The following is a 22,827-nucleotide window of genomic DNA, read 5'->3' on the forward strand; positions in this document are numbered from 1 at the left end:
TCTCCCTCATTAAGGGAGACATAGCCAAGGCCACAATGCACGCAGTGGATGAGTCAATCCCCTTCCAAGTGGAGAGCGATGCATCCGACTTCGCCCTAGCCGCTACCCTTAACCAGGAGGGTAGGCCGGTAGCCTTCTTCTCAAGGACCCTACAGGGCCCCGAGACCCGACACTCGTCGGTCGAGAAGGAAGCCCAGGCAATTGTGGAGGCAGTACGGCGCTGGAGGCACTACTTGGCAGGCAAACGATTTACCCTCCTCACCGACCAACGCTCGGTTGCCTTCATGTTTAATAACAAGCTGAGGGGCAAGATCAAGAACGACAAAATCTTGAGGTGGAGAATCGAGCTTTCCACCTATGATTATGAGATCTTGTACCGGCCCGGTAAACTGAACGACCCCCCTGATGCTCTTTCACGCATTACATGCGCCAGCGCGCAAAGTGATAGACTTCAGACCCTCCACAATGACCTCTGCCACCCCGGAGTCACCAGACTCTACCATTTCATTAAGGCCCGCAACCTGCCATACTCCATCGAGGAGGTCAGGACCATGACCAGGAACTGCCAGATCTGTGCTGAGTGCAAACCGCACTTCTATAAGCCGGACAGAGCAAGCCTGATCAAGGCCACCCGCCCCTTCGAGCGTCTGAGCATCGACTTCAAGGGGCCCCTACCGTCATCCGACCGTAATGTGTACTTCCTCAACATCGTTGATGAGTACTCCCGTTTCCCCTTTGCCTTCCCCTGCCCAGACATGACCAGTAACACGGTCATTAAATGCCTGAACAAACTCTTCGCCTTGTTCGGGTTCCCGAACTATATACATAGTGACCGGGGCGCCTCCTTCATGAGCGAGGAACTCCGTCAGTTCCTATTGGAGAGGGGTATTGCAGCAAGCAGGACCACCAGCTACAACCCCCGAGGGAACGGCCAGGTGGAAAGAGAGAACGCGACGGTATGGAAGGCCACCCTCTTAGCCTTAAAGTCTAAGGGCCTCCCAACCTCCCGCTGGCAAGAGGTCCTCCCGATTGCGCTGCACTCCATCCGGTCACTACTTTGCACTGCCATTAACACCACCCCCCATGCCCGAATGTTTGTCTTCCCCAGGAAGTCGACTACGGGAACCACCCTACCAACCTGGCTGACCTCTCCGGGACCCGTCTTGCTGCGAAAGCACGTGAGGGCCCATAAAACGGACCCCCTGGTCGAGAAGGTGAACCTCCTGCACGCCAACCCCCAGTACGCCTATGTGGCTTACCCAGACGGACGGGAGGACACTGTCTCCTTACGAGACCTCGCACCCTCACCCCCCCCTCCCAACCCCCCGAGTCCAGCCGAGGTAGACGGCATGCCTTTGCCGACTACGCAGACACCAGCTTTAACACCGGATAATGTAACACCGCCGCTGCGACGATCGGAGAGGCTAACGAAGCCTCCGGACAGACTGACATACCAGAGCTGGTAATACACTTCACCCCGCCGGACTCTAATCTAAACAAGGGGTGAATGTGGTAAACCACTGTTATAGTTATCACTGTATGTTGTTCTCACTGTTCTCACTGTCACATCACTACACGAGGTCGCCTCTTGTCGCACTGTTATACCTGGGCTGACCACCTCCGACTCCGCCCATTACCTGCCCAGGTATAAAGGTAGCTGACTGGCTAGTATTCCTCCCTGTTGGATCGGATCACCCACGAGGGTGGGCTCTGTTATTTAGCCAATAAAAACCTTCAGTTACGTTCTTAACTCGTCGCCTTTTATTGGACTAATTGATAGGCATATCAACCCGTTTATTCCAAATCTTTGCTTTCTGTCTGCCAACGAGTTCTCTATCCAAGTCAATACCTTGCCCCCAATCCCATGTGCCTTAACTTTACACGCTAATCCCTTAATGCGGGACCTTATCGAAAGCCTTCTGAAAGTCCAAATACACCACATCCACTGGTTCTCCCTTATCTATTTTACCAGTTACATCCTCAAAAAATTCCAGTAGATTAGTCAAGCACGATTTACCTTCTGTAAATCCATGTTGACTTTGTCCGATCCTGTCACTGTTTTCCAAGTGCTCTGCTATTATATCTTTTATAATGGACTCTAGCATTTTCCCTACTACCGATGTCAGGCTTACCGGTCTGTAATTCCCCGTTTTCTCTCTACCACCTTTTTTGAATAGTGGGGTAACATTAGCTACCCTCCAATCCATGGGTACTGTTTCAGATTCCATCGAATGTTCGAAGATGATCAGCAAAGCATCAACTATTTCTAGGGCCACTTCCTTAAGTACCCTAGGATGTAGATTATCAGGCCCTGGAGATTTATCGGCTTTCAATCCCATCAATTTCCTTAACGCCATTTCCCTACAAATACTGATTTCTTTCAGTTCCTCCCTTTCATCAGACCCTATGTTCCCTGACACCTCTGGGAGGTTATTTGTGACCTCCTTTTGTGAAGACAGAACCAAAATATGTATTTAATTGGTCTGCCATTTCTTTGTTCCCCATTATGAATTCCCCTGATTCTGACTGCAAGGGACCTACGCTTGACTTCACCAATCTTTTTCTCTTCACATATCTATAAAAGCTTTTACAGTCAGTTTTTATGTTCCCAGCAAGCTTACTCTCATATTCTATTTTCCCTTTCTTAATTAATCACTTTGTCCTCCTTTGTTGAATCCTAAACTGCTCCCAATCCTCAGGTTTACTGCTTTTTCTGGCCAATTTATATGTCTTCTCCTTCGATCTTATGCTATCCCTAATTTCCCTTGTTAGCCATGGTTGAGTCACCTTTTTTGTTTTATTTTTATGCCAAACTGGGATGAACAAATTCTGTAGTTCATCCATGTGCTCTTTGAATGTTTGCCATTGCCTATCCACCGTCAACCCTTTGAGTGACATTCCCCAATCAATCCTACCCAACTCGCGCCGCAGACCATCGTAGTTTCCTTTATTTAAATTTAGGACCCTAGTTTCTGAGTCGATTACTTCATTCTCCATCTTAATGAAGAATTCGATCATATTATGATCGCTCCGACCCAAGGGGCCTCGTACAACAAGATTGCTAATTAATCCTTTCTCGTTACATAATACCCAGTCTAAGATGGCCTGATCTCTGGTTGGTTCCTCGACATATTGGTCCAGGAAACTATCTCTTAAACATTCCAGGAATTCCTCCTGCACAGTATTGTTACTAATTTGGTTAGCCCAATCTATATGTAGATTAAAGTCACCCATGATGACTGCTGTGCCCTTATTGCACGCTTCTAATTTCCCTTTTAATGCCATCCCCAACCTCCGCATTACTGTTTGGAGGTCTATATACCACTCCCACTAACGTTTTCTGCCCCTTGGTATTTCTCAGTTCTACCCATACAGATTACACATCATCAGAGCTAATATCCTTCCTTACAATTGTGTTAATCCCTTCTTTTACCAGCAATGCTACCCCACCTCCCTTTCCTTTTTGCCTATCTTTCCTGAATATTGAATACCCCTGGATGTTGAGTTCCCAGCCTTGGCCACCCTGAAGCCATGTTTCCGTAATCCCAATCAAATCATATTCGTTTACCTCTATTTGCGCAGCTAATTCATCCACCTTATTGTCACTCAAAGGGTTGATTTTGGATAGGCAATGCCAAACATTCAAAGACCGCATGGATGAACTACAGAATTTGTTCATCCCAGTTTGGCATAAAAATAAAACAAAAAAGGTGACTCAACCGTGGCTAACCAGGGAAATTAGGGATAGCATAAGATCCAAGGAGAGGACATATAAATTGGCCAGATAAAGCAGTAAACCTGAGGATTGGGAGCAGTTTAGGATTCAACAAAGGAGGTCAAAGGGATTAATTAAGAAAGGGAAAATAGAATATGAGAGTAAGCTTTCAGGGAACTTATAACATTCTGACAGGACTGGAGAGACTAGACGCAGGAAGGATGTTCCCGATGGTCGGGGAGTCCAGAACCAGGGGTCACAGTCTAAGGATAAGGGGTAGGCCATTTAGGACAGAAATGAGGAGGAATTTCTTCACCCAGAAAGTGGTGAACCTGTGGAATTCTCTACCACAGAAGGCAGTAGAGGCCAATACATTAAATATATTCAAGAAGGAGTTGGATATATTTCTTAAGGCTAAAGGGATCAAGGGGTATGGGGAGAAAGCAGGGACCGGGTAATGAATTTGGATGATCAGCCATAATCGCATTGAATGGCGGAGCAGGTTCGAGGGGCCGAATGGCCTACTCCTGCTCCTATCTTCTATGTTTCTATGTAACAGGGAAGCCTGGATCTGTTACTGTGTACGGGGCTCTCCTACCTTTTACTATACCTCTATGTAATCCGGACTTTTTGATAAACTGGCACCACGCCGGTGCTGGATAAAAGAGTTTCCTGTAAATGGAATATAATGTGGAGAACTGTGAAGTTATCCACTTTGGTAGGAAAAATAGAAAAGCAGAGTATTTTTTAAATGGTGAGAGATTGGGAAATGTTGATGTACAGAGGGACCTGGGTGTCCTTGCACAAGAATCACTGAAAGTTAATATGCAGGTATAGCAAGTAATTAGGAAAGCAAATGGTATGTTGGCCTTTATTACAAGAGGATTTGAGTATAAAAGTAAAGACGTTTTACTGCAATTATATAGGGCTCTGGTGAGACCACACCGGGAGTATTGTGTACAGTTTTGGTCTCCTTACCTAAGGAAAGATATACTTGCCATAGAGAGAGTGCAACGAAGGTTTACCAGACTGGTTCCTGGGATGGGATTGTCTTATGAGGAGAGATTGAGTAGACTGGGCCTATATTCTCTGGAGTTTAGAAGAATGAGAGGTGATCTCATTGAAACATACAAAATTATTGCAGGACTTGACAGGGTAGATGCAGGGAGGATGTTTCCCCTGGCTGGGGAGTCTAGAACCAGACGTCACACTTTCAAAATAAGGGGTCGGCCATTTAGGACTGAAATGAGGAGAAATTTCTTCACTCAGAGGGTGGTGAATCTTTGGAATTCTCTACCCGAGAGAGCTGTGAAGGCTCAGTTGTTGAATATAATCCGTGCGCGGCGCGCACGGACGCAGCGGCTTTGTCTCTCCCGAGACTGAGCGTTTTCACCCTCCTTCTGAGTCTCTTCTGGACTCTGCTGATTCGGGAATTAAAGGCTGACCTACCGTACAGCCGGCAGACGCTCCTAGACATCGGGGCCGACTGCGTGCGGCTTACACTCGGCGACATCGATCTGCCGTCCGACCCCCGGGACCAGCGTGGCGTCCTTCCCCAGCCGGAAGTCAGCGCAGACCGCGCAGAGAACGCAAGCAGAAGCGGGGTAAGAGGGCCGGTATCCAAAACAGGCTGAAGAGGGCCCCACAAAAACCCTCCCTCCCAAGTATTTTCCTGGCCAACGTCAGGTCACTGGAGAACAAAATGGATGAGATCAAACTGGATCTCTCCACACAGAAAAGGACAAAGGAATGCTGCGCCATGATCTTCACAGAGACCTGGCTGAACAACGGCATCCCTGACACCACCATCCAACTAGAAGGACGCACGGTCTTCCGCGCCGACAGAACTGCAGACTCCGGTAAGAGCAAGGGAGGCGGTTTGTGCATTTACACTAACAATGCCTGGTGCACTAACACTGACATAATTGATAGATCCTGCTCGGCTGATTTGGAATTCCTCATGGTAAGGTGCAGACCCTTCTACCTGCCTCGGGAATTCACGGCTGTTATCATCACTGCGGTCTACATCCCACCACACGCTAATGCCAAACTAGCACTGAAGGACTTCTACAGGGCCATCAGCGAACAACAAACTGCGCACCCAGACGGAGCTTTTATCGTCGCGGGGGACTTCAATCACATAAACCTAAAAACTGTACTACCGAAATTCGACCAGAATGTCTCCTGCCCCACAAGAGGGGAGAACACACTGGATCAAGTCTACACGAGCATTGTAGACGCTTATAAGGCCATTCCCTGCCCCCACCTTGGGAAGTCTGACCACCTCTCCCTGTTTCTAGCCCCGGCATACAAACCACTCATCAAAAGAGGGAGAACATCAGTGAGAGCAGTGAAAGTATGGCCAGAGGGGGCAGTATCGGAGCTTCAGGACTGCTTTGAACGCACTGATTGGGGCATGTTTGCCCATAATGACATCGAGGAATACGCATCCACAGTGCTATTCTACATCAACAGCTGCGTCGAGGTCGTCACGACCCATAAAAATATCAGGACATACCCCAACCAGAAACCCTGGATGAACGGAGAGGTCCGCTCACTGTTGAAAGCACGCGACACAGCATTTAAATCTGGCAACGCGGCAGCTTACAGTGCAGCTAGGACCAACCTAAAAAAGGGTATCAGGACTGCCAAAAGGAAACAGACACTGCGGATAGAGGATCACTTCCGCAACAACTCGGACCCCCGGCGCATGTGGCAAGGCATCCAGTCCATCACTGACTACAAGGGCAAAAACACCAGCCCCCCGGTTAGCGATGCCTCCCTTCCGGAGGAGCTTAACAACTTCTACGCTCGCTTCGACAGGGACAACAGGGAGCCGGCTACCAAAGCCTTGCCACCCCCGGAAGACCAGGTGCTCACTCTGTCGACCTCCGACGTAAGGGGTGTTCTACGCGAAGTGAACACACGAAAGGCTGCTGGACCGGATAGCATCCCTGGACGGGTACTCAAGGAATGTGCTGATCAGCTGGCTGATGTCTTCACCGCCATCTTCAATCTGTCATTGGCCCAGGCAGTAGTCCCTACATGCTTCAAGACCGCTACCATTATTTCTGTGCCAAAACAAACGGCTGTGACGTGCCTGAACGACTATCGACCTGTCGCACTCACACCCATCATAATGAAGTGTTTCGAGAGACTGGTCTTAGCCCACATCAAAGCCAGTGTTCCTGCCTCTCTTGACCAACACCAGTTTGCCTATCGTGCAAACAGATCAACGGAGGATGCAATCACAACTGCTCTACACTCGGCACTGAATCACCTAGATGGTAAGGATACCTACATCAGAATGCTGTTCATAGACTACAGCTCAGCATTCAACACTCGTCCCCAACAAGCTGGCCACCAAACTCTTGGCCTGAACACTTCCCTCTGCAACTGGACCCTGGACTTCCTAACAAACAGACCCCAGTCTGTCAAATTAGGTAACCACACCTGCACCCCCCCCCGACCCTGAACACGGGGGCCCCACAAGGATGTGTGCTGAGCCCCCTCCTCTACTCCCTCTTCACCCACGACTGTGTGGCTGTTAATGGTTCCAACACCATCATCAAGTTTGCGGATGACACCACGGTAGTAGGCCAGATCACCAACAACGATGAGTCAGCCTACAGGGAGGAGGTCCAGCATCTCGTGAAGTGCACCGATAACAACCTGGCCCTTAACATCAAGAAAACCAAAGAAATCATTGTGGACTTCAGGAAGTCCAAAGGCGGAAGTCACACCCCCCATCCACATCAATGGCGCTGTGGTGGAAAGGGTGGACAGCTTTAAGTTCCTCGGAGTCCACATCACGGAAGACCTCTCCTGGTCCCTCAACACCCCCTCTCTGGTGAAGAAGGCCCAGCAGCGCCTATATTTCCTGTCATCCCTGATCCTCTCTAACTTTTACCGCTGCACTATAGAGAGCATCCTGACAAACTGTATCACAGTATGGTGTGGCAGCTGTAGCTACTATGACCGGAAAGCCCTGCAGCGGGTAGTCAAAACTGCCCAACGCATTACTGGCACCCGGCTACTGACCATAGAGCACATATACCAGAAACGCTGTCTACGGAGGTCACGGTCCATCATCAAAGACCCTACCCACCCCAGCCGCAGTCTGTTCGCCCTCCTGCCATCTGGGAGACGCTACAGATGCATTCGCACCCGTACGACCAGATTTAGGAACAGCTTCTTTCCCAGGGCTGTCATCCTACTGAACTCCACAAATAAACTCTAAAGCCTGCACATCTGCCAATGCACTTTATTATGGTTATATTTATGTTAATATACTACAAGCCAAATGTATGTTGGATGTTTAAATGTCTTAATCCAAATGTACACTCTCAGGAGCCGCAAGCCTACATTTCGTTGTACTGCACTTGTGCACTAACAATGACAATAGTTGATTTGATTTGATTCAAGACAGAGATCGATAGATTTTTGCATATTAAGGGAATCAAGGCATATGGGGATAGTGCAGGAAAGTGGAGTTGAGGTAGAAGATCAGCCATGATCTTATTGAATGGCGGAGCAGGCTCGAAGGGCCAAATAGCCTACTCCTGCTCCTGTTTCTTATGTTCTTATGCATCCCCTCCAAGACCATCTACCCTTTGAGGCGTGGTGCCAAAAACTGAATGCAGTATGCTATTGCTTCTTGTGGTTCTGAGAATCCTCATGCTCTCACTTTGGGTATTTCTTTTTGACTGGACACTGCCTATTGTATTTGATAAGTTTGAACAATAATCAAAATGGTTCAGGCTTTCTTTGTGACCTCTAATTCTATTCTATTCATACTTTAGAATACATTGCTTATTATTTTAGTATTGCATGTAATTCTAATTGTGTTTGTATTGTTATGGTCACAATTACTTTTTGATCAGGTTTTACCATTTACATTTTTTATTAACTGTTACTGTTGTCAATTTTTACTTATTTTTGTTTATTTCCTTTTACATATCCTTCACAGTCCTCCTCTGCCACACAACAAAGCAGATGTGTTTGATTTAAGCAGAGACCAACAACTGAACCTTGCATACATTGCCTCGGTACCTCATAGTGGCATCGAACAAGTTCGAATTCATTGGCTGTTGGAGCTAGTCACAATCCGGTAAGTCTGCAGGATCATGTTGTTTGTAGAAATAAATATAAAAATTTGTCTGAAATGTTTCGGTGGTTTTTATTTGTATCTTCAGTTATAATCTACCATTAATCCCAGATTATAAACCATACCCATGTATAGGCTACTTCCCCACAAGAAGTCCTAGGTTTTTTTTATCAGAATTAGTCTGTGGTGGTTTATTACTAAGAATATGAATTGAATATATAATGGACTTGATATTAACGCAGAGATTGGATCGGAGCCGGGCAGGAGGCAATAGCGGGTGACAAACGTGCAATGTGGTGGGATGTGTTGGGAATGTCCGATGTCAACATGGATTTCAACATTTTCTCATTATCATTTTACTTTGGGGTTTTGCATCTCCACTGCGGGCATGATGCAGACCGGCATGTTGCGATTTCACTTCAACTATTTAAAGGCCGAGTTCACAGATGCAATGGTGGAGGTGGTTTGTGTTTGTGTTTAGTGTTTAGTTAAGTAGAAGGAGAAAAATGAAAGCAAGGAGGGCAGAGGTTACACCCAGAATCAACGAGGTGCCCCTGGATGTACTGCTGGGTACAGTAAGGGTGAACTTTCCTAGCAATGGGAAAAAGAAGCCGGCTGCCACCACGAAGAAGGCGTGGCTGGAGGGGGCCCACGAGGTCAGCAGCAGGAGCGTAATTATGAGGACTTGGATCCAGTGCAGGAAGCGTTTTAATGACCTATCCAGGTCAGGAAAGGTGAGTAAAGTTGCAGATTCACCTACATCCTGTTGTACCCCTTCTCACTCTGTCCTGTCAAGCCATTCACATCACTCCTCACACCCACTTAAGTTTCAGCAGCACCTATCGTTCTGTCGTGCCACCCTTGCAGGAGAAGAAAGCTCAAAATACAAGGGAGAGGGAGAGGACCGGAGGCGATCCCCATAGATCGTTGCACTGACCAATGTGGAACAGGAGGCTTTGGAGATTAGCGGCCTATCAGCCTCCCTGAGCATTGGAGATGCTGAGGCTGGTCGTTCATTGCTGCAGGGTGACAGAATTACTCTTGCAAACCCACATCTCCTATAAGACTAAGTCATCTTGACTTGAATTCAGCACCTAATGAAATATGATCACCTTATTCATATACATTTCAACATTTGTACATTCTGATGACTAAGTCATATCCGTCTCTTCTCCTCCAGCACCATTACAAGAAGAATAACAGCCTTTGCTGACGAGAATTCCTCAGAGGAGTTCATTCCTGCTGAGGTTGCACCAGCGCAGAATACATGCGTACCTGGCACTAGCGCAGATATGAGCACTTCAGTGAATCCTCTTAGAGAGTTAGATGAGATTTCACCAGGTGAATCACAGTTCACAAATGAGTACGAGCAGAGAGTGGTGGTAGGCACAGCTGTGGAGAGTCTGTGTTGGAGGGCGCAGACCTCTCCAAGCTCTGCTCAGCTGGACAGAGATGCTGTGGGGAGGTGGGGTGGGGCCATCAATGAAAAAGAGAATGATAGAGGGTCAGCAGATACTGTGCGAGGTACTGGCTGTCCTGCCAGGTACACTAACACAATGTCCCTGAGGATGGAAGAGTTCAACTCAAAACATTTGTGAAGTGATGTCGCAGGCCCTTTTGAAGATATCTTCCATTGAGAGAGTGGCCTCCTCTGTGGAACTTGAGGCACTGCAGGCCCTGACAGCGGCCTTGCAAACTTTGAACAGCAACATGTCTACCGCTTTACACCGGATGTCAGATAGATTAAACATGGGCTTCCAAGACATTGCTGATCTTCTCCAGGCTGCTCTGTCGCAGAGGGGCAGGAGTGATGTGCCACTAGCCCAGGAGCGGGACGATGATGAAAGAGGAGACGAAAGTGCAAACTCCTCCCGAAGCGTTTGCATGTCTCACCCATTGCCTCCTGCTGAACCAGTACCCGACATGCTGCCTCCTGTCTCGCTGGCCCAGTCTGCCCCTGCACAGGTGCCAGTGGAGGAGTCTTTGGCGGCCCCCCACAGGCTCCAACACCCAGAGGTCGTCAGCCGCGAGCATCTAAAAAGTCAGAGCAGGGGTCAGGGCAGCCTGCCACTACCTCTGATGAGGCCACAGGGATTGCATCACGTTGAAGTGCTAGAGAGAGAAAGAGAAAATTTGTAATTAATTTGCACCACCTTCCCGTGTTCCCCATCCTTGCATGACGAGTGCCAACTCTGCTTTTCATTTGTTTGGTACTGAATGTGAAGACATGGAATTGACTGAGACCAATTGGTGCTTGTGCAATGAGTGGATGGATGGCTTCAGGTTGATTGTGTAAGCGTAGTTTGGGGGGGCAATGGAAATGGTGGTAGCAGGCGGGGGATGTGATAGTTACTTTGGTTCATTGTGAGTGATTAACTGAATCTTCGAGCTATATGGGGATCCCGGGCATCTTGAGCAGCAATGTGATCAGGTGGTCTGGCGCTGGGTGCCTAATCCTTGCAAAAGCAAAATACTGCAGATGCTGGAAATCTGAAATAAAAACAGAAAATGCTGGAAACACACAGCAGGTCAGACAGCATCTGTGGAGAGAGAAACAGAGTTAGCGTTTCAGGTCGATGACCTTTCGTCAGAACTGGAAACAGTTAGAGATGTTACAGATTTTAAGCAAGTGCAGGGTCAGGGAAAGGGGGGAGGGGAGGAAAGAACAAAATATGTGATAGGGTGGAAGGCAGGAGAGATTAAATGACATGGTATGATAGTACAAAGCAAAAGGAGCAAAAGGAGATGGTAATGGGACAAGTAAATAAACAAAAGATGGGTCTAGAAGAAGAGTAAATGAGTATTACTGTATGCAGACGACGCTTGCGTCTGCACTCACTCAAAGATCGAACTCCAAACCATCGTCAACACCTTCACCGACGCATACGAGAGCATGGGCCTTACACTAAACATCCGTAAGACAAAGGTCCCCTACCAACCTGACCCCGCCACACAGTACTGCCCCCCGATTATCAAAATCCACGACAAGGCCTTGGACAATGTGGACCACTTTCCACACCTCGGGAGCCTACTGTCAACAAGGGCAGATGTTGACGACGAAGTCCAACACCGCCTTCAGTGTGCCAGTGCAGCCTTTGGTCACCTGAGGAAGAGAGTGTTTGAAGACCAGGACCTCAAGCCCGGCACTAAGCTCATGGTCTACAGAGCAGCAGTGATACCCGCCCTGCTGTATGCCTCAGAGACATGGACCATGTACCGCAGTCACCTCAAAGCACTGGAGAGGTACCACCAACTCTGCAAGATCCTGCAAATCCATTGGCAGGATAGGCGCACCAACGTCGGTATTCGTGCTCAGACCAACATCCCCAGCATCGAAGCTTTGACCACGCTCGATCAGCTCCGATGGACGGATCACATTGTCCGCATGCCCGATACGAGACTCCCAAAACAAGCGCTCTACTATGAGCTCCGGCACGGCAAGAGAGCCCCGGGTGGGCAGAGGAAACGCTTCAAGGACACCTTCAAAGCCTCCTTGAAAAAGTGTAACATCCCCACTGACACCTGGGAATCCCTGGCCCAAGACCGCACAAAGTGGAGGAGAAGCATCCGGGAAGGCGCCGAACACCTTGAGTCTCTTCGCCGGGAGCAAGCGGAAGCCAAGCGCAGGCAGCGCAAGGAGTGCACGTCAACCCAAGCACCCCACCCCCCCCCCCCCCCCCCCCCCGTCCCTTCAACCACCGTCTGCCCCACCTGTGATAGAGACTGTAGGTCCCGCATTGGACTCATCAGCCACCTGCGAACTCTTTTTTTAATGTGGATGCAAGTCATCCTCGGTTCCGAGGGACTGCCTAAGAAGAAGAAATGGGTATAGCAGAATCAGCAACAGCTGTCATCTGGAAAAAATAGGGGCCGAGGTTATGGTCTGAAATTGTTGAACTCGATGTTGAGTCCGGAAGGCTGTAAAGTGCCTAATCGGAAGATGAGGTGCTGTTCCTCGAGCTTACATTGAGCTTCACTGGAACAATGTAAGAGGCCGAGGACAGAGAAGTCAGAGTGGAAGTGGAGCAGACAGGCAACCGGAAGCTCGGGGTCACGCTTGCAGACTGAACGGAGGTGTTCCGCAAAGCGGGCACACAATCTGTTTGGTCTCCCCAGTGTAGAGGAGATCGCATCGAGAGTAGCGTATACAGCATACTAAATTGCAAGAAGTACAAGTAAATCGCCGTTTCACCTGGAAGGAGTGTTTGGGGCCCTGGACAGTGGGAAGGGAGGAGGTAAAAGGGCAGGTCTGCGCTTGCATGGGAAGGTGCCGTGGGAAGGGGAGGTGGTGTTGGGGGTGATTGAAGAGTGGACCAGGGTGTCGGGGAGGGGAGGGGAAGTCGTGTTTGGTGGTGGGATCACGCTGGAGGTAGCATTTTCTGTTTTTATTCCTTCTCCTTGTCATTGAAATCTTTATCAGATGAGGAGTGCTGTTTGGCTTGTTCCTCCTGTACCTCTAGTCCTCGCTGCTGTGCTTTGTTGTGCAGAACGCAGCACACCACGATTATCCTGGAGATTCTCGCTGGTGTGCACTGAAGGGAGGCGTATGACAGATACCGAGGGCTAAATACTCTAGAATCTTTAGAGGAGTACAGAAAGTGCAGGGCTGCAATTAAAAAGGATATTAGGAAAGCAAAGAGAAAGCATGAAAAATTCTTGGGAAGTAAAATCAAGGAAACCCCAAAGATGTTTTATAAATATATTAAGAGGATAACTAAAGAAAGGGTAGGGCCTATTAGAGATCATGAGGGTAATCTGTGTGTGGAGGCAGGAGACGTCGGTAGGGTTCTTAATGAATACTTTGCGTCTGTTTTCACAAAGGAGAGGGGCGAAGCAGACATTGCTATTCGGGGGGAGGAGTGTGAAATATTAGATGAAATAAACATAGTGAGAGAGGAAGTATTAAGGGGTATAGCAGCTTTAAAAATGGATAAATCCCCAGGCCCGGATGAAATGTATCCCAGGCTGTTAAGCGAAGCAGAAGAGGAAATAGCAGAAGCTCTGACCATCATTTTTCAATCCTCTCTGGCTTCAGGTGTGGTGCTGGAGGACTGCTAATGTGGTACCCTTGTTTAAAAAGGGAGAAAAGGATAGACCAAGTAATTACAGGCCAGTCAGCCTAACCTGGGTGGTGGGAAAATTATTGGAAAGAATTCTGAAGCACATGATAAATCTTAATTTAGAAAGACACGGATTAATCAAGGATAGTCAGCACAGATTTGTTACGGGAAGGTCGTGTCTGACAAACTTCATTGAATTTTTTGAGGAGGTAACGAGGGTAGATGAGCGTAGTGCGTTTGATGTAGTGTATATGGACTTTAGCAAGGCTTTTGATAAGGTTCCACATGGCAGACTGGCCACGAAGTTAAAAGCTCATGGGATCCAGGGCAGAGTGTCAAGTTGGATTCAAAACTGGCTCAGAGACAGGAAGCAGAGGGTAATGGTTGATGGGTGTTTTTGTGACTGGAAGGCTGTTTCTAGTGGGGTTCCGCAGGGCTCAGTACTAGGTCCCTTGCTTTTTGTGGTATACATCAATGATCTAGACTTGAATATGGGGGTATGATTAAGAAGTTTGCAGATGATGCCAAAATCGGCTGTGGTTGATACTGAAGAAGGAAGCTGTAGACTGCAGGAAGATATCAATAAATTGATCAGGTGGGCAGAACAGTGGCAAATGGAATTCAGTCCAGAGAAGTGTGAGGTAATGCATTTGGGGAGGGCTAACAAGGAAAGGGAATACACATTAAATGGTAGGGGGGGGTTATGCTTCAACTGTATAAAACACTAGTTAGGCCTCAGCTAGAGCACTGCGTGCAGTTCTGGTCAGCACATTACAGGAAAGGTGTGATTGCACTAGAGAGGATACAGAGGAGATTTACAAGGATGTTGCTGGGAGTAGAGAATCTTAGCTATAAGGAAAAACTGGATAGGCTGGGTCTGTTTTCCTTGGAACAGAGGAGGCTGAGGAGAGACCTTATTGAGGTGTATAAAATTATGAGGGGCCTAGATAAAGTGGATAGAAAGGACCTATTTCCCTTAGCAGCAGGGTTAAAAACCAGGGGGCACAGATTTAAAGTAATTGGTGGAAGGTTTAGAGGGGATTTGAGGGGAAATGTCTTCACCCAGAGGGTTGTGGGGGTCTGGAACTCACTGCCTGAAAGGGTGTTAGAGGCAGGAACGCTAAGCACATTTAAAAAGTACTTGGATGTGCACTTGGGATGCTGTAACCTGCAGGGTTACGGACCAAGAGCTGGGAAGTGGGATTAGGCTGGATAGCTCTTTGTTGGCCGGCGCGGATAAGATGGGACGAAATGACCTCCTTCCGTGCTGTAACTTTCTATGATTCTATGAAGGACGCCTCCAGACCTGTCCAGACACTTGAAGCACAACTGGAGCATGCCAATGGCTTGTCCATGACACATCTGGTTGTCATATGGCTTGTATTGTGATGCTCCTGGGGCTCCTCAGGGGTGTCATCAGCCAGTTTAAAGGGGTATCCTTTGTCACCTAGTAGCCACCCTTTAAGGCTGGCTCCAGGTCTGAACAGGTTGAGGATTTTAGATTATAATTTCTCCTGTCTCTGTCTCTAATGGGCCCACGTTTACTTTCACTAATCTCTTCCTATTTACATACCTATAGCAACATTTAAAATCTGTTTTTATGTCTCTTGCTAATTTACTCTCATTCTTTTTTCTCTTTCCTCATCAATTTCTTGGTCCTTTGCTGAATTCTAAAATCCTCCCAATCCTCAGGCTTACTACTCTTTTTGGCAGCATTATACGCCTCTTCCTTTGATCTAATACTATCTTTAACTTGATACGATAGCAAAATACTGCGGATGCTGGAAAGCTGAAATAACAACAGGAAAAAGCTGGAAAAACTCAGCAGGCCAGGCAACATCCATGGAGAGAGAAACAGAGTCAATGGGGTAGATTTTGCCGAGCCTGTCGGGAAGAAGGCGGGACTTCCCCTTTCGGGTTTTTGACCCGCCTACTTCGACGTCTGGCCAATCCGCGCGATTTTCCCTTGATTGACCTTGTTGAGCCTGCCCAGCGGGCTCAGCAGGCCAATTAAGGGCCACCCAGCAACAGGTGACGTCACAGACTGAAATTTCATCTGTCAAGAGTGCTTTGACAGATGAAATATCAGTGTCTCACAGCTGTTTGAAGCTGTGAAACACTGAAGTCCGAGTTCTAAGCTGAGTCATTCTGCACAGACTCAGTTAGAACTGTCACCGGCACTCAAAGCTGAAGGCTGTCACTTTTGGCAGATCGCAGCCATTCAGCTTTAAGTGCCGGGTGAGTGATGCAGCTCCAGACGGCTACAGGAAGAAAGGCTGTGAAGGTAAGTACAGGTAAGTAAAAGTTCTTTACACACTTTAGACACACCAAACACACTTACCTTTACACTCATGCACCCATCACTCACCTGAGCGCCGACATCGCGACCCCTCCAACTCCTTCAACCCGACGGCCCGCCGCTCCAACCTGGCATGGTTTGGAGCCGTCGGGAAACCCACATGAAACCCCTCAAAATAGGGATTAGGCTAAAAACTGCCTGTTAACTACCTGTTAACAGGCAGTTAATTGGCACTAATCCCTTCCCGCCTGGTTTCGGTGGGTCCCAGTGCGGGGCAGGTACCCGCCGCCCCTGAAACTTACGTAGGGCGGGGTTTTGGGCGGGATGGTGTCGGGACCCCCGAATTCGGGATCCCGCCCCCACACGCCTGAAACCCCGCCTGACGGCTCCCCGAAAATCTAGCCCAATGTTTCTTTAACTTCTCTTGTTAGTCACGGTTGGACCACTTTTCCTGTAGAGTTTTTGTGTCTTAAAGAAATGTATATTTGTTGTAAGAAGTTTAGGGCAGGATTTTGTCATTGGGGGCGGGACTGCTGGTTGTTCGGTTTCAGTCCTGCCCCCAGCGACGTCTGGCCAACCAACGCTATTTTCCCTTGATTGACCTTGTAAAGCCCACCCTGCTAAAAAAAAAAAAAAAAATACCTTTTTTGGGGTAGTTGGTGCATTGCAGCTAGAAGTGTTCATTCTAAAGTTCCAAGAATACTGGGAAATGGATCAGTTACTTGCAACAAATAACTGGGCAATAGAAATAACTGGACAAGACTCGGAGGCACTCATGGGGGGGAAACAAAATTAGTACTGTACAAATCTCTCACAACAACAACTATTATATAGCGCCTTTAATGTAGTAAAACGTCCCAAGACGTTGCACAGGAGTATTATGAGACAAAAAATTTGACACCGAGCCACATAAGGAGAAATTAGGGCAGGTAACCAAAAGCTTGGTCAAAGAGGTAGGTTTTAAGGAGCGTCTTAAAGGAGGAAAGAGAGGTAGCGAGGCGGACTGGTTTAGGCAGAGAATTCCAGAGCTTAGGGCCTAGGCAACAGAAGACACGGCCACCAGTGGTTGAGCGATTTATAATCAGGGTTGCTCAAGAGGGCAGAATTAGAGGAGCGCAGCTATCTCGGTGGGGGGGTGGGGGCTGGTAGTTGTGGGGGTGGGGGCTGGTAGTTGTGGGGCTGAAGGAGATTACAGAGATAGGAAGGGGTGAGGCCATGGAGGGATTTGAAAACCAGGATGAGAATTTTGAAATCGAGGCGCTGCTTAACTAGGAGCCAACGTAGGTCAGCGAGCACAGGGGTGATAGACGAACGGGACTTGGTGCGAGTTAGGACACAGGCAGCTGAGTTTTGGATGTCCTCAAGTTTATGTATGGTGGAATGTGGGAGGCCAGCCAGGAGTGCGTTGGAATAGTCAAGTCTAGAGGTAACAAAGGTATGAATAAGGGTTTCTCAACGGATGAGCTGAGGCAGGGGTGGAGACGGGCAATGTTACGGAGGTGGAAATAAGCGGTCTTTGTTATGCTTCAGATATGTGGTCGGAAGCTCATTTCAGGGTCAAATATGACACCAAGGTTGCGAACAGTGTGGTTCGGCCTCAGACAAATGTTAGGGAGAGGGATGGAGTCAGTGGCTAGGGATCCATCTTGTAGAACAAGGCCTTGACTGATCATCATCAGACTTCACTGACTGATTCTGGTAACTACTTTTTCATTATTTTATAAAACTATTTTCCTCACAAACAGTCTCAACTTATTAGTTATTGAGCTTTGTGGTAATGTAATCTAATAAAGCAGATAAAATATTTAGTCCATTATCAATTGCTTATTCACAAGTTCAAAACAGTTTTGTACATTTTGTTTAAAAGTTGTCATTCGGTCCTTTTTTTGTGTAATCAAATGTGAACTAAGGGAAAGCTTTTTGCACATGTGTTTGTCCTCAAGGTTGGAACAGGGGCAAGCCTTTGTGATCTTTGAGGAGAAACGGCCTGATGTATGTATTGAAGGTTTGGAAACAGAAGACAGGAAGCATATCCCTAAATATACAATTGGCTGGTGGGATACTGTCTTTTGTGTGGAGATATCTCCATTACATTCTAGATAAGAAGGACACCAGCTAGATTGTCCATTCATCTCCTCCATCACAGGGCGAGACCACACAGGAGACCGAACATAACCTCAATATGAGAAACTAAATATACTTGTGGGTTCAACCAAATGCATAAGTATTTTAGAGCCTGCTGTTTGCAGAATCCCATATTTCTGGTTGATATAATGCCCACATTGGTGAGACACTCCAGTCCTCTTGCATTGTAGTGGAGGAAGGACATGTTGAGAAGAATGCCACTCTAACCCGTGGAGAGCATCTCCACTGAGGGTGCCTCAGATAATGATGTATAAATAGGAAAATATGTATGAACATCTGTTGTAATCTGATATATTTATATGGTCTTTTATGATAAGATCTATCTACCGCTAACATTTCAGATTTATGTTTTTCCAGTATTTTGTACAATAGTATTTTAGCATTAAAAAATAACATTAATGATTTCATTTATTTTAATGAATCTCTTATGTAACTGTCACTACGGCTACAAATGCTAGATTGTTTGCACTACTATAAAGCTTTCTCTGTAAGCTTTCCGAACTATTTGGTGTGACATTGAGCGACACAGAGCTGATCCAGTTGCTGTTCTGAGTTAGCTTATCTGGTGGTACAATTGACCTCATTACCCCCCCGAGTAGGATGGTGAAAAATCAGCCTTGCTCAAAAGTGCTTACTCTCTCGCAATGCTGATCAACATTTATTCTGTTACAGATTGCTTAAAACACAAGCTGACTACCATGTTTTATTTGAATCAGAAGATATCAGTATTTGTGATTACAAATCTTTATTTAGCACATTGTATCTAAAACCTATATTAATTGATAATGATTAAATTGTTGCAAACAATCTTTCCATTATAAGCGGATTCAGAATAGAGTATAAAATACAGTAATTGTTGCACCTTAAATGAAAATGACAAAATATTCAGAAACACACAGACATCTGTTTTATTGAGTCATTCATAATTCCATGATGACATTAGCGATAAATACTATTTTAACTAAGTTGTCCACATCGGATACCATCACAGTACTGTAATAATGACTGTTTTAGATCACATAATAATATCTTATACATTAACCTAATTTCCCCCCAAAAAACACCCTTAAGCAAAAATAATTTTCATGAGTCAGCTGGGCTGTCAATAGACAAACAGTGGTTTGATTTGGGTTTTAATTGAAACTGTCCTGTTTCATTTACTTTTATCCATTTACAATCAACCTTACTTGTGGACACAATTTCACCATCAAAGGTGAAGCCCAGTGATACAATAAACCAATGGAATGTTGGAAAGCGCAGACTGTTTCCAGGATTACTTAGTCCAATAAACAGTAACAAAGCATTGTTAGAGTACAATAGACTACAAATATAGTACCGAAATTAAGAATAATCAACTTGAATTTATTTGGGTGTTGCAGTTTGATTATTGCTCCAGTTTTAGCTACTACCTTTTAAGTATCTCATTGTTGATGATGACCACAATGACCTGCCATTGCAGGACATGCTCTCAATTATTTTTTGAAAAACTTTTTTCATTAAATCCAATTGCTTCGCATCGTACTGTGTGAGACTTGTGGTTGAAACAAATTAGAGAAAGATAATTTTTCATTTTGTCCATTCCTCTTTGGTCACGATAGACTATTCCCTTACCAAGAAAACAGAGAGGTGACTTACCCTAACCAGTTGAACCATTAAAAAGAGGTGAGGGTGTACATTACTGAAAGTACTCATCGGTAGTCTTTCAAAGCTGCAAACCCCCACAGTTTTGTGGTTTTAAATCAGCAGTCCCAGTGTAATATCGGCAGTGCTTGTCTACTTACAGCAGGAAAGTGGGGAAACCTTTCTAGTTAAAACATTGCATTTAAGGAATAATTATGTCCATTGAGCACAGTAGTGCATGGCTTTCCATCTACCAAAGCACTGGCAGCATTTGGGAGGATGGTGCCGCCTAATAGTTCAGCACTTAGCACAATTATTACTTTATAAGTGAACAAAGTTTGTGTTTTAAAAGATGGCAAATAATACAGTTTTTCTTTATTCATGTGATTACTACTGACAACTTACTTTAAAATCTTTAAAAACTGTTTTTATCCCTCCTCTCTAAATGTGTTAACTCATACTGGTATACACTGCTATGGGCAACTGCTGCCCTCTGTGTACAGTATATCGATCCATGCACATATTCCAGCGAGGATCATTGGATAGTGATCAGGAGCAGGAGCCCTCCTGTTTTTTTCCTTCTTCTCCCTCACTCAGTAATATTGAATGAATTGTAAAATTTCTACACTTACCTGGCTGAAATCAGCTAACTCAGTAGAGACCCAAATCAAAATTGGGATCTTTGCAGTCTGTATAGCTGCAATGAGTGGTACGTTTACTTACTGAGCCATAACTCAACTTTTTTTTTTAAAAACCCTAAATTGATTAAAAATTCCAGTGATCGTTAGTTTAAATAAAAAGTCTTTAAGATTGGCACGTATTGCCATTTTCATAGTGCATGTCTATGTGGCAACAATGGACATAAATATGAAAACTCAGAGAGAGGAATTACCTGCTTCAGGCCAGTTGGCTTCAGCATACTGAACAGCTGCATGCACACTATAAAACACCAAAGTGTTCATCTCCTTACAGTTTTCTCCAAAGTACCCTCCCCTACTCAATGAATCAATCACTGAAGGATTACAGTTGGTCAGGAGGACTCTGATACCAATCTCATTATAATCCTTCAGGACTGTCTTCAGTGTATTAATACCAACAGTGTCCAAGAATTGTATTGTGGAACAGTCTAGAATAATGGTGTGAAAATTGTAGACTTTTGGAACCAAGTGTTTGCTGACAGCAGGCTGTTCTTGATTGATGTTACCATTGAATGTTTTTCCATCTTTCTTTTTTTTTGTTTTTATTTGTTTGCTTTCTGCCTTTTTCTGCTTTGCAACCTCCAAAGCAGGATTCAGATCAACTTTTCTGAATAGGGCACTCATAAAGAAATCTTTATTAGCATAGTACAGAGGGGCTTCAAAACGAAAGATCTTAATTCGGGGAATAGATGAAAGATTATTATATTCTGCTTGATCTTCGTACTGAGTTGAACCTTGGATTTGACCTAACAAAGCTGTTCTAGGCAGTTGAGTGCGAATTATGACGCACAGAAGTGAAAACGTTACCCCTGTAAAAAGCCTAGCTCAGTGCTTACTAAAGTTACAGACAGCAGTGTGACCCACCAAACCAGCGTGTCAATTTTGCTCATTTTCCATTGCTTTGGCAGATCACGAAATTTCATGAGAGCTCCTCTTAAACTGACTATAATGATGCATGCTAGAACACACTTCTGCAAAGAATAGAATACAGGAGCTAAGAAAAGAAGCAGCATTAATACCAACACAGCACTGACAACACTGGAGAGCTGGGTCTGACAACCATTCGAATCTTTAACAAGTGTTTTAACCAGAGTCGCACTGGAAGCATATGAATGAAAAAATGATTGAACTACATTACAAAATCCAAGAGCATAGGTCTCTTGATTGGCTTGTATTGTGTATCCATGCTTCTTTGCAAACAACTCAGATAATGAGATTGTGAATGCAAAGCTGATGATTGCAAGTGTTACAGCATCCATGGCAACTCTGGGTAAGAGGCTCCAACTTGGAACCGTAGGGGGTAAGAATCCAGTGGGGATTGCTCCAGTAATGCTTGAGTCATACATTTCATTTAGATTTACAAAGTGGGATATTATTGTAGCTACAACTACAATGGTCAATTCCATCGGGAAAGGGAACTTAAGCTTGTCCTTATATCGTTCTCCTAATTCTTTGGAAACAATTAGCAGAGGCATGCAAATGGCAGTTGTTATCAGATCACAGAAATTGGTTTTGTGAATGTTCTTAAAAATGTTTATCCAAGTTACAACAACACTGCCGGGTCCGTGGCTACGTGGTAGTTTTATTCCAATGAGGTACTTGACTTGCATTGTTACGATGGTAATTGAGGCACCAGTTGCAAATCCATCCAGCAAAGGCTCAGATAGATACTTTGATACAAATCCAAGGTGGAAAACTGCCATTAGTACCTGGAACAAAAAAAATAAGAATGAGAACAACCACGAGTCATAAACCTTAAATTGGGCACCTTCACCCAAAAAGGGAGGGAAAATCTCTCATTTCATTTTTTCACAACTATAAAACTTCACTCTTTATAAAATGGCATCAATAGAGCCCTAGGACTCTGAACTTTAGATCATGGGTCGGTGCATGGCAACGGGAGAACAGAAATATTGTTTCTGTCTGCCTTTCAAAATTTTGTTTCATTTGGGCTTTCTCTGCAAAGAGTGGTTCAGGGACATACTGTACAATTTTCTAATTCCCATATTGTGTGTTCAGTGCTGTATTTGTACAAAAGCACCTCAGAAAAATGTGGAAAGTGCAATGTCGGATTAAAAATGTGTTTGAGAATACTGGACCAAAGGGGCTTGTGGTATTAAAATGTTTAGACCTTGCAGCATTTTACAAGAATATACAGTATCTACTGAAGTACTGTAGTAGTG

The 22,827-nt window shown here is 45.7% G+C and overlaps 2 protein-coding genes across 6 annotated transcripts in view; one reads left to right on the plus strand and one right to left on the minus strand.

Moving 5' to 3' along the window:
* The window catches only part of idua (alpha-L-iduronidase), a 485,317-nt gene that overhangs the window by 31,281 nt on the left and 431,209 nt on the right, over positions 1-22,827 (plus strand). For all 5 annotated transcript variants that reach the window (XM_086010067.1, XM_086010077.1, XM_086010048.1 and 2 more), the window contains exon 2: positions 8,685-8,825. In XM_086010067.1, coding sequence (XP_085866193.1) covers positions 8,685-8,825 — 141 coding nt within the window. The remainder of the gene's footprint in view (positions 1-8,684; positions 8,826-22,827) is intronic.
* The window catches only part of LOC147122745 (sulfate transporter-like), a 69,031-nt gene continuing 65,414 nt past the window's right edge, over positions 19,211-22,827 (minus strand). Inside the window, 2 exon segments of the mRNA XM_086010033.1 lie at positions 19,211-21,456; positions 21,459-22,353. Coding sequence (XP_085866159.1) covers positions 20,822-21,456; positions 21,459-22,353 — 1,530 coding nt within the window. The 3' untranslated portion in view covers positions 19,211-20,821.

Source organism: Somniosus microcephalus, chromosome 2 (assembly GCF_052327205.1).
Source record: "Somniosus microcephalus isolate GS21.2 chromosome 2, FLI_Smic_1.0, whole genome shotgun sequence".
Lineage (NCBI taxonomy): Eukaryota > Metazoa > Chordata > Chondrichthyes > Squaliformes > Somniosidae > Somniosus > Somniosus microcephalus.